The sequence below is a fragment of the Ursus maritimus genome, unplaced genomic scaffold (assembly GCF_017311325.1).
Source record: "Ursus maritimus isolate PB19 unplaced genomic scaffold, ASM1731132v1 scaffold_11, whole genome shotgun sequence".
In the NCBI taxonomy this organism is placed as follows: Eukaryota; Metazoa; Chordata; class Mammalia; order Carnivora; family Ursidae; genus Ursus; species Ursus maritimus.
Window position 1 is genome coordinate 18495513 of NW_024423453.1, and position 12934 is coordinate 18508446.

Below are 12934 nucleotides of genomic sequence, written 5' to 3' on the forward strand. Positions count from 1 at the left end.
GTTATTTCTAGCAAATGGAAGGTTGCAGTTTTGAGACATAACTTGAAGCTTTATCTTTTTTCTTTACAGTCAAATATTAGTACAGAAGAGGGGATTTAAAGAGTTAGAAACCCAAATTTTTGATATTAACATTGATAGTCATGACTAGGAATTTAGTTTTCTTGCCTTGTCAGTTGGCCATCTATTCAATGCCCATGGGTATTCTCCAAATCTACTGAGTTATTTTAATGGAATTTCAGAGAAACCAGCAGTGCCTCTTTTGCGGTGTTTAAATGATATTGTTGTGTTCCACATTGCCGAATCAGGACCTTTAAAATAGAATGAGAGGTTGACATACTGTTTTTGTGCAGGATCCCCAGAAAAGATTTGAAATACTAGTTCATAAATGAAAATACTTTTCTTCCTTTTTTAAATCATCTTAATCATTTTTTATTCCAACATATAGTTCATCATTAGTTTTTGATACTTTCCTTGTAACAAAATTAAAAATCACTCCACTTGTAACATTTAGAAATTTCACTTTGAGATGTTTTCTAAAGTCTTATCAGTAGTGTTATCTACAACCAATTATTGTTAAATTTGCTATTATCTTCGTTATTTATAAACATTAAAAATTTGATTTTCTTTTCCTTCTAGGATCCCCTGCCCTGACTGGAACTGGAACAATCAATGTCATAGTAGATGACATCAATGACAATGTCCCCACTTTTGCCAGTAAAATGTATTTCACCACAATTCCTGAAGATGCACCAACTGGAACAGACGTTTTATTGGTAAATGCCTCAGATGCCGATGCTTCAACAAATGCGGTCATCAGGTCAGTACATTTCCCTTTGTAAAATTTGTTGTCTTTCTCATCAAACATTAGTCTTTGGACTAAATGAATATAATGCTTAATTTTGCTAGAAAGTCTGTGATATTAACACATAGCCCTATTGTGGCTACCTACTGTTAAATAACCAACTATGCCTAAAATAAGGATTTAAGTAATAATAATTTTATTTATTATTATAAAATTTTAGTTAATTTTATTTATATTTTTATCATATCTCATGTTTCTGTAGTTCATTTAATTTGTTCGTAGGACATTGTTCACAGGGAGAGTCTGCTTCATGATGGACTGGTATCACTTAGTGGTATTTACCTGGCTCCTGGATGGTCTGGAGGGTTCAAGATGTCTTCACTCAATGTCTGGTGCCTTGGACAGGTTGGCTCAGCTAGGCCCCTGTCTCTGATCTTGTGGTCTCAGGGCTTCTCAGTCTGATTCTTTAGCAGGTAGCTAAGATGGGCTACATGGTAGCTCTGGGCTCCAAGAACTTCCGATGTCAGCTGCCAGTGCTCTTAAGGAAAAGGCCTGGAAGTGGCATAGTCTCACTCCCATAATGCTTTATTTGTTGAAGCAGCCATGAACTGCCCAGATTCACTGGGAGGAGAGAGGCACGTCACCTCTTGATGGGAGAAGTATCAAAGAACTTTGGCCATTTTTAACCCAACCACTAGTCCTGATAAGAATATTTATATTTTCAAAGTTTAAAAAGTTGATTTTACTCTACTTACATCTATTCAAAATGGAGAAAACAATATGGTACCTTGTTCAGAGAGCACATGAAAGCAGTTGGGTTGTAACAGTTGGTGGATCTAGCTGGGTCACATTCTTCCAGGCCCATTCTAAACTTTAAGAAATGAACATTTCCAAATTTTCCAGAGAAAAGTCTTGAAGACATAAATATTTCTTACCCACACATTACCCCCACCTTCTGTAGGCTGATAGTAGGTAAATGAGAGTGGGTCAGATGACTATGACAATAATGGTCAGAAGAGAGAATTTGAGCGTTCAGAGGAGTTATCAGTCAAGGGTGGCCCATGCGTGTTGCTATTGTGATGATTTGGTTAGAGATTTATTTTGTTTGTTATTAATTTTCTATTTTCAAAATCACTTTGGGAAATTGGCATTAGTTTCTTCCTGCTGGTAGGGATGACCGAGTTATGTAGAAGGCCTCAAGGTATTTTTCATTTAATAAACATGCACTGAGTTGTTTGTATGAGTAACAAGGGAGCATTTCCCCTTTCTTCGAGCCTGCAATCTTTTTGAGGTAGATAAACCATTTAATATGACATTAATAAGATTACTTCATATGGTGAATACAGCCTTGAAAAGAAAACAGGCTTATATAACAGAGAGTGACAAGGGACTTTTAGGTATGGTTATTGTGGGTGACCTCTCTAAGGAGGTGGCATTTAGGCTGGAGGAACTGGACTGTGGGATGGAAGTAAGCATGGTGTGTTTAGGAGGGTTTGTGAGAGTGGACCAAAGTGAGAAAGGGGCCAGAGAGGTAGACAGGGGCAAGATCCTGTAGGCCATCTGAGGGCTCCTAGGTCATGGTAAGAAATTGAGATTTTTATTTTATTTATTTATTTATTTATTTTTATTTAGAAATTGAGATTTAAAATTTTATTTTTATGTGAGAAACTATTGGAGTATTTCAAACAGCGACCAATATAAACTGATCTGTTTGGATTGGATTGGAAGAGGCGGGTCTGTAGAAAGAAGCCATTGGGAGAAAAACTAGTGAGACCATTTAGGTACTAATTAATATGGTGACTCAAACAAAAGATGGAGTGTCCATGTACTAAGGTGGAGAAATGAAAACTAAGTGAATAGATTTGGAAAAATATTTGAGATTGTAAGTAGGAATAAGACAAAGAGAAATCAGAGTCATCTACTTTTTGGCTTGAACACGTGGGCAAACGGTACCATTGTAGGTAGTGTTGGAGGAAAAACAGGCATGAGAGAAACCAGGAGTTCTTATCTGAATACAACTTGAGATGAGTACTACTCATTCCCATAGAGATGTCAGTTGGGACACTGAAGATACAAGTGTGAAGCTTAGGTTAGGGCCAGAGCTGAAGACACAGATTTGGGAGTCATCAATACTTAGAGCATATTTAAAACCAAGAAAATGAATATGAATGCTTAAGGAGAGAGTATAGAGCAACAAAAGAAGGGCAGGAACTGGTTATTTGGAATTCTCTCAATGCTTGAAAGGCAGGTTTAGAAGGAAGAGTCACCTAGTAGCTTAGCAGGTCTGGCCAGAGTTACAGGAGGGAATCCGGAAGAAGATGGACACTGACACGCACTGTAGGAGGGAAGGCTATGCACGAACTTCTTTCAGAAGCCTGGGACCTACTTCCAGGAAAAGAGGTGAATTTCAAAACGTCTATACAGTCAAATCATTAAGGATGGGGAAAACTTCTGCCCAAGGTCATACCTATATGCCTCTTGGGCCCCTGTGCTTAGCACCACCTGGAAAGAGGCAGGTACAACTTACCTTCTCTGTGGCCTGAGGCTCAAAATACCACCTCCTTTGCTTGTCCTATGCCAAAGCATAGAAATCATGGAATCCATACCCTAAGCACGAAGTCTTAGCTTAGTGTTAAGAGCACAGCCTTGGGAATGAAGCTGACTCTACTATTAATTGTGGGGCAGCTTATTTAACATTCCTGGGGGTCAATTTTCTTATCAATAAAATAGGTATACTAAATAATAAAACTGACTTGGTAGAATTATTGTGAAGACAAATAAAACACTCAAGTGAACTGCTTAGAATAGTGCCTAGAACAAAAAATACTCAATGTCCATCAACACATACTGTCCTCACCCTTGCAAAGCACTTTTCCCTTTGCTTGTCATCTGTTAGTGCTCAGTAAGTTTCTGACAATCTTGGAAGAGATGTCCTATCCGTTGTAGTGTTGTAGTCTAATAAATCTTTATCTGCCATGCCAAGGAGTCTTACTCTAAATATAATACGTAGACTATCACCATTCAGTGGCAGAACAGTATCCTTGTCCGAGATGTTTCAGTTGCTGGAACAATCAATTGTGAAGCCCCATGCTTACAAAATCAATACAAATACTAGAATAAAATGCTATGAAGATATACTGTCTTCTTTTAGAGTATGTCAGAGTTGCACTGCTAAATGTGACCTGTGTTTGTGAGCAATGGTGATCAATGTAAAGTTGGTCTAGAAAATCCTGTCCGTATTTCCAGAACGTTTTACACATTTGTGCTAATAGCTTTGAAATGATTGTTTTGATTTGATAGTATGCATTTTGGTTGTTTAGTTGACTGGTTGAATTTTCTTCTTCCTTTAGTATCAGAGAATTAACGTTCTACATCTACATTCACTGAGATCTATAAAATACGTCTGCAAAAGCCTTTAAATGACTGCAGTTGAGTGTCATATAGTGAGATAATATAGAAATTGAAGCTATTTTTATCTTGCAAAAATAATTAAATTCACCTATCTTAGGACAATTATTACAGCTTAGATTTAAAATACTTTCATAGATAAAGTAAGTAGTTATGCCAGCCTAAACCTTATTTACTCTGGCCTGATATCTTTTTAATGGAATATTATACACTTTTATATTAGGTGTTAATCATGCCTTCCTAATCATGGAGTTGAGAGAAACCCATTCTCCTGGTCAACTAGCTATTTTATATTAATTTTATATTGCTTATTTAAATATTATGTATGTAAGTCATTTACCCAGCTACTGATGGGCTTTCTAATAGCACAACCGTTATTTGTCATATAATTTGTTAATTTTCCCTTATGGTCTACCATAATCTTGTACACAACAGTCACCCCAAAAATATTTATTTATATTTTTCTTTCTCCTCATTTGATCAAGCTACACATTTTTATGGATGGTGCGCTTACTTTGAGTTATATACTTTATTTCACTCCCAGTATTTTCCCCTCTGGTAAACTAGTCTGCATTAATTCCTACTCTTTATCTACTTTATATATTATTTATCTACTTTATATATGTCCCAGACAGACACCCATTCCAGCAGTTAGCTTTTAAGGATATGTATCCCTTTTTCTCTCAACTAGACCAAATCTCCATTTAAACCTCACTTCTAAGTTCCGTGTCACGGCACTGGAGAAACACAAAACTGTACTGGCAGGGTCAACATTCAAAGGCAGATCCCTTACTCTGTGTTCTTAATCCCATCCCGTTTAGTTTCCTCCAAATCTTTAATTTAACCGTTTTGCATTTGTCTCTTGGATCTTCAAATCACCCCTGTCCCCTGGATCATGTATTGATCCCTATGGAAATGCTCGGACTATCTGATATCGGATGCTGGTTCCTTTATTTACCTACCATGACTTAGAAAAGTCATGTTTGTGTCTATAAGGCTCTGTATATCCATCAGTAAAAGTGGAGATAGGAATTGTTACTTTACAATTTGTGAAAGTTAAATATATATTGATCACCTACTATGTGCCAAGTAATACATATGTAATCAGTTAAGACATGTAAATGTCTCTAAAACAATTATCAGGACACAAAAGTCATTAAATTAATGTTAGTTTTTTTCTTTTTCTTTTTCTTATATCTGTTTTATTCCTACTATATTCTTCCTTACATGATGTCTGCAACATAGTAGTGACTGACAAATGTATTGAATGAATGAGTCCAATTCTTACAGCTGTTGTTTTTACTCACTTTTTTTTTACACCACATTTTTGAGAAAGTGGGACTTCCTTACAGTTTTCTCCAGCTATTTATTCCTGAAAATCTTTCAATCGGATTTTCTCCTCTATTGTTTTATTTAAAAAGTAATCTATCCAAAGATTCTCCTGAAATTTATCAAGTCCAGTGATTTTTCTGAGTTTTTATTTTCCTTTACCTTTTGCACTATTTGCACTACAGGTCATTCTTTTTTTTTGGCATTTTTTTCCTCCTCAATGTCTACGTAAATGTTATCTTTTATTTCTCACTCTGCATCTCTGACCACACTTTCTAATTTACCTTCTGATTTCCTCTATCCAAAATAATTGGGATATTCCCCAAATATTTTTCTCAGTCTTTTTTCCCCTTTCTTTGTGTGTGAGAGCAAGAGAGCAAGAGTGAGGGAATGACAGAGAAAGAGAGAGAGAGAGAGAAAATAATTCATTTTTATAGCTGCAACCACCCAGAAAACTGTGCAGAAAACTCTAAATCTGTGCTATCCATTCTGACTCTATCCCTGAGTCCCCTGCCTACATTTATAACTCCGTAGTGGACATCCCTACCTGGAGGTTCTGTTGGCATCAGAAGCACAGCATATCAGAAACTCCTAACTTTTCCTGTTTCTCCTCTTTGCATTCTGCATTCTTTTAATGGTGTTACCTTGTTTTCTTCATCACCATTTGCTAGCCAAGGGTCATCCTCTCCCTCTATACTCAGTCAATGGACAAGTTCTCATGTTTCTTCTTACTAATGCGTCTGGCACCCATTCTTTTCTGTGCAATCTTCCTGCCAAGATTCTAGTTCAGTCCACAATTACATCATGCCTGGACTATTATAATAAAAATTAACTTTCTTCCCTGACTCTGTTTTCTAATCCCTCCAAACGATATACCACACCGTACTGTATAATTTTGGAACCCTCACTATGTCCCAGGCCCTTTAAGTCCTGAAGACTTGAGCCCTCTAGCTACCACAGGGAGAACAGTTCAGTATAGGAGATAATTTTGTAATCTTGTAATTATAGTACTCTGTGACAAGTATAGTTTAAGCACAGAATGGGTGGAAAGAACAGCATACTCAATGCTATCTGAAGAAATCAGTAGAAGCTTCAAGTAATTAATGATTTTTGGAAAGACTAGGAAGTAGCTTATCAACAAATAAGGCATGAAAGACCTTCTAGGCAAAGACGGTAATAGGCTCAAGGGCAAGGAGCTCTGCAGAAGCATAGTGTCAGGGAAGTAAAGCTGTTCCGTACGGTTGGTGTGGGTGAGGAACAGGCCTTGTATACCGGGTGAAAAATTCACACTCTTGTCTGTAGCTAACGGGAGAAACAACTGAAGTGTTTAAACTGGGCAATAACACGACTAGTTTACATTTTATGATGATTTATGTCTCAGTGTTGTAGGAAGTGATCTGGGTGAAGCAAAGCCTGGGTCAGTGAATGAAAGAGCAATGGCAGTAATATGAACCAGCTTGGGCATTCAGTGGCTCAGTTCTAACAATACTCCCTTCCTCAAAATCTTTCAACTTCCAGTTTGCCCATGGCATAATGCCCAGTCTCCATATTCCAGTCACTCCATAAACGGCCCCAGCTTATTCTGCCCAAATCTTCAACGTATAGCCCAACCTACAGGCTCACTGGATCGCTTTCTGCTCCTGGGAAAAGGATCTGTGTTTCCCAAGCCTTATGGCCTTGTTCAAGTTCTTCTGCATCCTAGATCAAGGTTCTGCAAACTGCAGTCTGCAGGCTAGATTCGGCCCAGTGCCTGAATTTGTAAATAAAGTCGTATTGGAATAGAGCCGTGCCCATTCGTGTACTTTTGTCCACGGCTGTTTTTATGCTGCAATGGCAAGTTGAGTATTGTAGCAGAGCTCTTCTGGCCTCCAAAGCCATATGTACTAACACTGGCCTTTTACAGAAAAAAATCTGCTGACTCCTGACCTGGAACACCTTTCTCCCTTTTCACCACTATTGTAAGATGGGTAGCCTCTTTAAAATCCAGCTTCAATTTAGCCTTCCTCCAGGAAGGCTTTCTTTTGATCATTCCACTCAAAAGTGGTCTCTTTGGCTTTTGAATACCTAGAGCAGTGCTTCTGGACAGTTTCATAACACTCAAATATACTGCCTGGTTTTGTACTTACTTTCCTCTCTTTCTTCCATTTAGGATGTAAGCTTAAGGGCAGGATTTTTACTTTCTAATCAATGTGACTGTTAGTCCACCTATCCGTTTAACTAAATATGTAGGTGGATTATAATAGATTATAAATGATAGATTATTAAATTGTAACTACATACGTATATATGCTGTTATGTGTGTAATCCTAGACTTTTAATTCTCATCATGTACCAATTACAATTCCAAATGCATTTCATATGAAATTACATTTAATACTCAAGACTATCAAGTGAAAGGAATGCATATGTGATCCACACTTTACAGATAGAAAGAAAAGGCTTAGAAGGGTTAAATAATTTGATGAATTGAAGTGTTATGAGTGAGGTAAATATTCACGCCCAAGTGAACTGTGTTTCAAAGTACAGTCTGTTAACTATTACTAAATTATCATATTCTAGTAACATACAGCACAGTGTTTTATGATCCTAGTAGAGCTCAGGAAGAGGCAAAAAAAGGTTAAAAAAATCAAATTGGGGTATTTTAGCTTTACAAGTGCAAAAACGATTGATTTAGATTTTTAGATAGCAGTGATGTCAGTTCACGCCAATAATTTGAAACAGTCATTTCTTATTCTTGAATCAGCAAATAAGTAACACATTTGTTGATTTGCATTGAACCAAATCAATGTAAACCAATGCTACATTGACATCCCTTAAACAAAAAAAGGTCCCCTTTGGCTTTAGCAAGCAGTACAGCATTTCTTGTCTCCACTAGATCCCCTCAGGCTGAGTTTTACCTTCTCTATGTCGAGGTCTAATGGAGCAAGTCTGGGTTGAAGTCATAAAGACAGAAGTTCCAACTCTAGATTTACCATTCTTAGATGTTATGCTTTGTTAGTGCAACTACATGAGTCTCTCTTAGATTCAGATTCCTCATCTATAAAAAATCCAAAACAAAACCAAAGTGTCAGGATTGTTTTGAAGTAAAATGAGAGCAAATATGAAATGCCTTGTAGGGTGCTCAGTGCACAGTAAGAGCACAGGAAGGAGCTGCAAATCCCCAAAGACCAGTGTAGGTGTTTAGATGCTACAAAGGTAACACAAAACCCAATCTAATAGACTTTATACCCTTAGAAGAAATTAATGTGGACCAGATAAGCAGGAAAGATCTCCATGAAGGGGTGAGAACCAAACCAAGACCTGGGCATATTGTCTTGGCTGTCTGTCCATTGTGTCCCTTCTCTCTCTCTCTCTCTCTCTCTCTCTCTCTCTGTGTTTTAACTTACAAGTATAAATTGCACTAAACTGGTATTATAGATATTATGTGAATTACAGAACACTTCATATTTAAAATCGACTTTTCGCATACTTCAGAATCAGGTGAAGTCTAGAAAAAATCACATATTAACAGGATGATTTATTCTTTAATGTTCAAAAATAGTAAAGATGTTAATTACTTTTAAACAGTCATATGCTCCATAGCATGTATAATAGCATAAAATAAAGAATAAGAATTTACAGTACAAGATTTCTTTATGGATTATTTCATTAAACCTGGACCAGAACTCACATCATTTGCCTTTCAGCACATTGCTCTTCCTTTATACACCACTGTCTTGTCATATACAAAACTCCAAATCTAAATTTTCATACATTTTTCATCACTTTAATTTTATTTTAATTTGTGAATTATTGAGGGAATATTTAATTGACCCCTGATCTTTGCTGTCAAAAAGCTGTAAAAAAGTTTACAGTGCTGTGAATTACTCTTTTTTCCCTGTTAAGTTATTTGGTCATTTCTATATCCACTGATGTAGGGAAACAGGGTTTCCTGGAATAACATCACAGAATTCTCATAATTCAGGTTCTTACAGAATTTATTGAAGAGGTGAAACAATTTGATTATCTCATGAGTCCTGAATTGCTAACTTTAAGAATTCAGTTATAAACCTTGTATATTTTTATTTTGATAAAGGTACTAGCTATCTAGTGTGTAAGGACAGTAATTATATTGTTTAAAGAGTTACTTCTGGTCCAGGAAATGCTATTCTCATTTACTCCTGATCCTGGCATGTGGGTGTGCCAAAAAGTGTTAAAAATCTGAGTGATATCAAGTACTTTCCAAATACTGAAGTCATTTCTCAGCCAAAACTCCCTCTCTACTCTTTTTTTCTATTTTGCTATCATTTTATTGGACTTCTATTTTGTAAAAACATCAGCTCCCCAACAGTTCATTATTTCTCTAAAAAAGGATGAAAATGCTGAAATGTTTGTTTTAAACTGTGAGCTTAATGGGAGGAATGTATACTCTATTTGCTGCAATGTAGGCCTTTTTCTCCTGTCTCTATTAGATTCTTGCTGTTGCTATGTTTTCATGGGCTCCAACCAAACTCTAGAAACATGCCATTTATTCCAACAAGGGCATTTCTTTGTTGGTACAAAGCAGAAAATTTTAAAGACATCCATTTCCTTGCCACTCTCCAACCTTAAAAACAGTGGACCCCAGCCAGTTTCTGAACCTTCAAGCTTAGCTACTTCTTCACTAGCTGATCTCCAAGGAATACACAGATAGCTTCCTCTTCATGAAGAAGAGAAAAGCTATTCTCAGTGGAAACTCCTGCCCATTAACCAATCTGGTTAGCATCAGAATATCCATGAAAATGTCATACCTCTCCTGACAACAAGAAAGAAAAGCATAGCCATATGAGGAATGACAAATGAGAGAATTAGTAAGTAGGAATGTCTTTGTATAAATAATCCGTTCTTTAGTTGTTCTGGGTAGTCAATGGATGTCAAATGCAGTGTTTTGTCTCTAAAAATAAGATCTTCAACTGATCTCGGGTTTATTATGTTACACAGCAGAAAAATAAGTTTTAAATTCATTTAACAGATGTTCATGTGTGATCCTGGCCACTAACCACAATATTAGAGCAAGGCCCTGATTTATGCTTTCAGGTTCACTTATTTATAATACAGTCGACTTTTGGGTTTATTTTGGGGCCTTGCATGATCCAAGAAATCCACAGCACTTGTAAGGATCTGCTTGAGCTCACTGGACATTTCACAGTAAAGATTGTCAATATGATGCTCGCATAAAATTTGAAATATTTATTTTCTAGCCACATTCTTTAATTGTTGTGTGATCATACTTCTAGTGATTTTTCTTACCTTTCTGTCTCAGTTTTTAAATTTTAGTGAATAGATGCTACAACATGATAACCAGAAAAAATATGCCTCTCTGTTCAGTTATAGGATCATTGGTGGAAACTCTCAGTTCACCATCAACCCATCCACAGGACAAATCATCACAAGTGCATTGCTAGACAGGGAAACAAAAGAGAATTATACTTTAGTTGTGGTCTCCAGTGATGCGGGGTCCCCAGAGCCTCTTTCCAGTTCTACCAGCGTGCTCGTCACTGTGACTGATGTCAATGACAATCCACCAAGATTTCAACATCATCCATATGTCACACACATCCCGTCTCCTACTCCTCCAGGTAATGAAGCCAACTCTGAGGTCTCATGGATAAATGCAAACTATACAGTAGGCATTTTCTATAAATATATTTCTGTTACTTTTATTTGAATACTTCTGATATAGCTTAGGTTTGCAAATCCTCTAAAATTCAACTTGTTTTGACTAATAAGATTGAAGGAACGTTGAATCTCACAAATTAATTATTTTTTCCTAAACCAATTGTGCTTAAGATCTTATGATTGCTACATCTTTCCTGGTACTATTTCTCAATATTGCTTGAATATTTTCAAATGATTAAATAGTCATCTTGTAGTCAAGAAGAGTTCCGCCCTGAGATATATTTTGCTTATAAATTCTCTGAAAGGAGGGACGTTGTTTCTTTCTTTCTTTCTTTCTTTCTTTCTTTCTTTCTTTCTTTCTTTCTTTTTCTTTCTTTGGCCATATGCTAACACCTGAAACATCTGGGAGGTAATAAGCATTCAACTATATTTGTTGGTAGAAAAAAATATTTTACTTCAATCCTTCATAGATAGGTTTTCAAAATTTTTGATGAATGAATATTTCTAATGAATTTTTGTTATTAATATTTTATTCCAGTTTTGATGGATGAAGGTTTTCTGTTAGTAAGTTTATGAAGATGTTAATGACCACTTTCATATGATAATATGCATTTCTCTTTCTTCATTTAAGTTTAGTTCGGTTTTGTTTGCTTGTTTGTAAAGAACGGCAAGCTCTCTTAAGAACTGCACAAATAATCTGCCATTTGTAATCTTTGAGATGCATTTCCAAACAGGAAAATATACAAATATAGGCCAAAATTAATTTGATCTGCCTTGCTTTAAAATATTTTTAATTAGAAGAAAAAGTAAATGGATCCAGAATTTCTCCTCTCAGTGATCTTTGATCTTATATTCACTTGAGAATGTCAAACTGATACCAATTCAAAGTATGAAATGAATAAACTTTTGTGCCAATTTTTTATCAAAAGGAAATGTCAATATCAAAGTCATAAATCCCTGATGAAGGCCTTTAGCTGAAATGATGCCGGCAGGCATGATTCTAATTACATCCAATGTGTGGTGATGCAATATAGCATCCCCTATAAAGAGTGGGTATGTAATGCTTAAGCATCTTTTCCTCATTAGACGTATTATAATTAATCAGAATTACTGGCCTTAATAAAAGACTTTTCACTTTTGTCAAAAACTTTACTCTAGGGCTATGAGTGCAGGTTTGGAAAGGTTTCTGAATGAGTATATCAAAAACATGTCCTTATGGCAGTTTTTCTGCATATTTCTGCTACAATCTGTTCCACTGGCATTTGTCCCAAGCACTAACTTTTGGAATCCAAATTGAGTCCATTCTTCCTCAGTTCTTATTACGTACTACTTTATAATTGTTCTAATTGATTTATGGATATATATTTTTTATCTCTGTGTGATAATAGCTCACAGATAAAAGAATGCTGCTAAGAAACAGTGGGTATAAAGAATCAAAATAATTTTTTAAAACAAATTAAAAATTCTGTTGACATGATTACCTAGATGGCAATTCAAAGATGTTTTCAGACATAACAGAGCAATTATCTTTTTTCATTGGGTAGAAACAGAGCTCTTAGCAGAGCTCCTGTAGTATCATGTTTGTTGGAAGTTGTGTTATGCACAGATTTTCCTCCTAGGAACTATTATTCTGAATGATTAGTCATTGCTCTTCCCTGTGCTTCTCTCAAAGGCATACTGAAAAATATTAAATCCAGTAGACCATATGGGTTTTAGTTAGAAAATGGCAGGTCAGTCCCTGAAGACTACCATTAAGTA

At 36.1% G+C, this 12934-nt stretch overlaps 1 protein-coding gene across 1 annotated transcript in view; it reads left to right on the top strand.

Annotated features, from left to right (window-relative positions):
* FAT4 (FAT atypical cadherin 4) overlaps positions 1–12934 on the top strand; it is a 165021-nt gene that overhangs the window by 111099 nt on the left and 40988 nt on the right. The window contains 2 exon segments of the mRNA XM_040626292.1: positions 637–817; positions 10886–11136. Coding sequence (XP_040482226.1) covers positions 637–817; positions 10886–11136 — 432 coding nt within the window.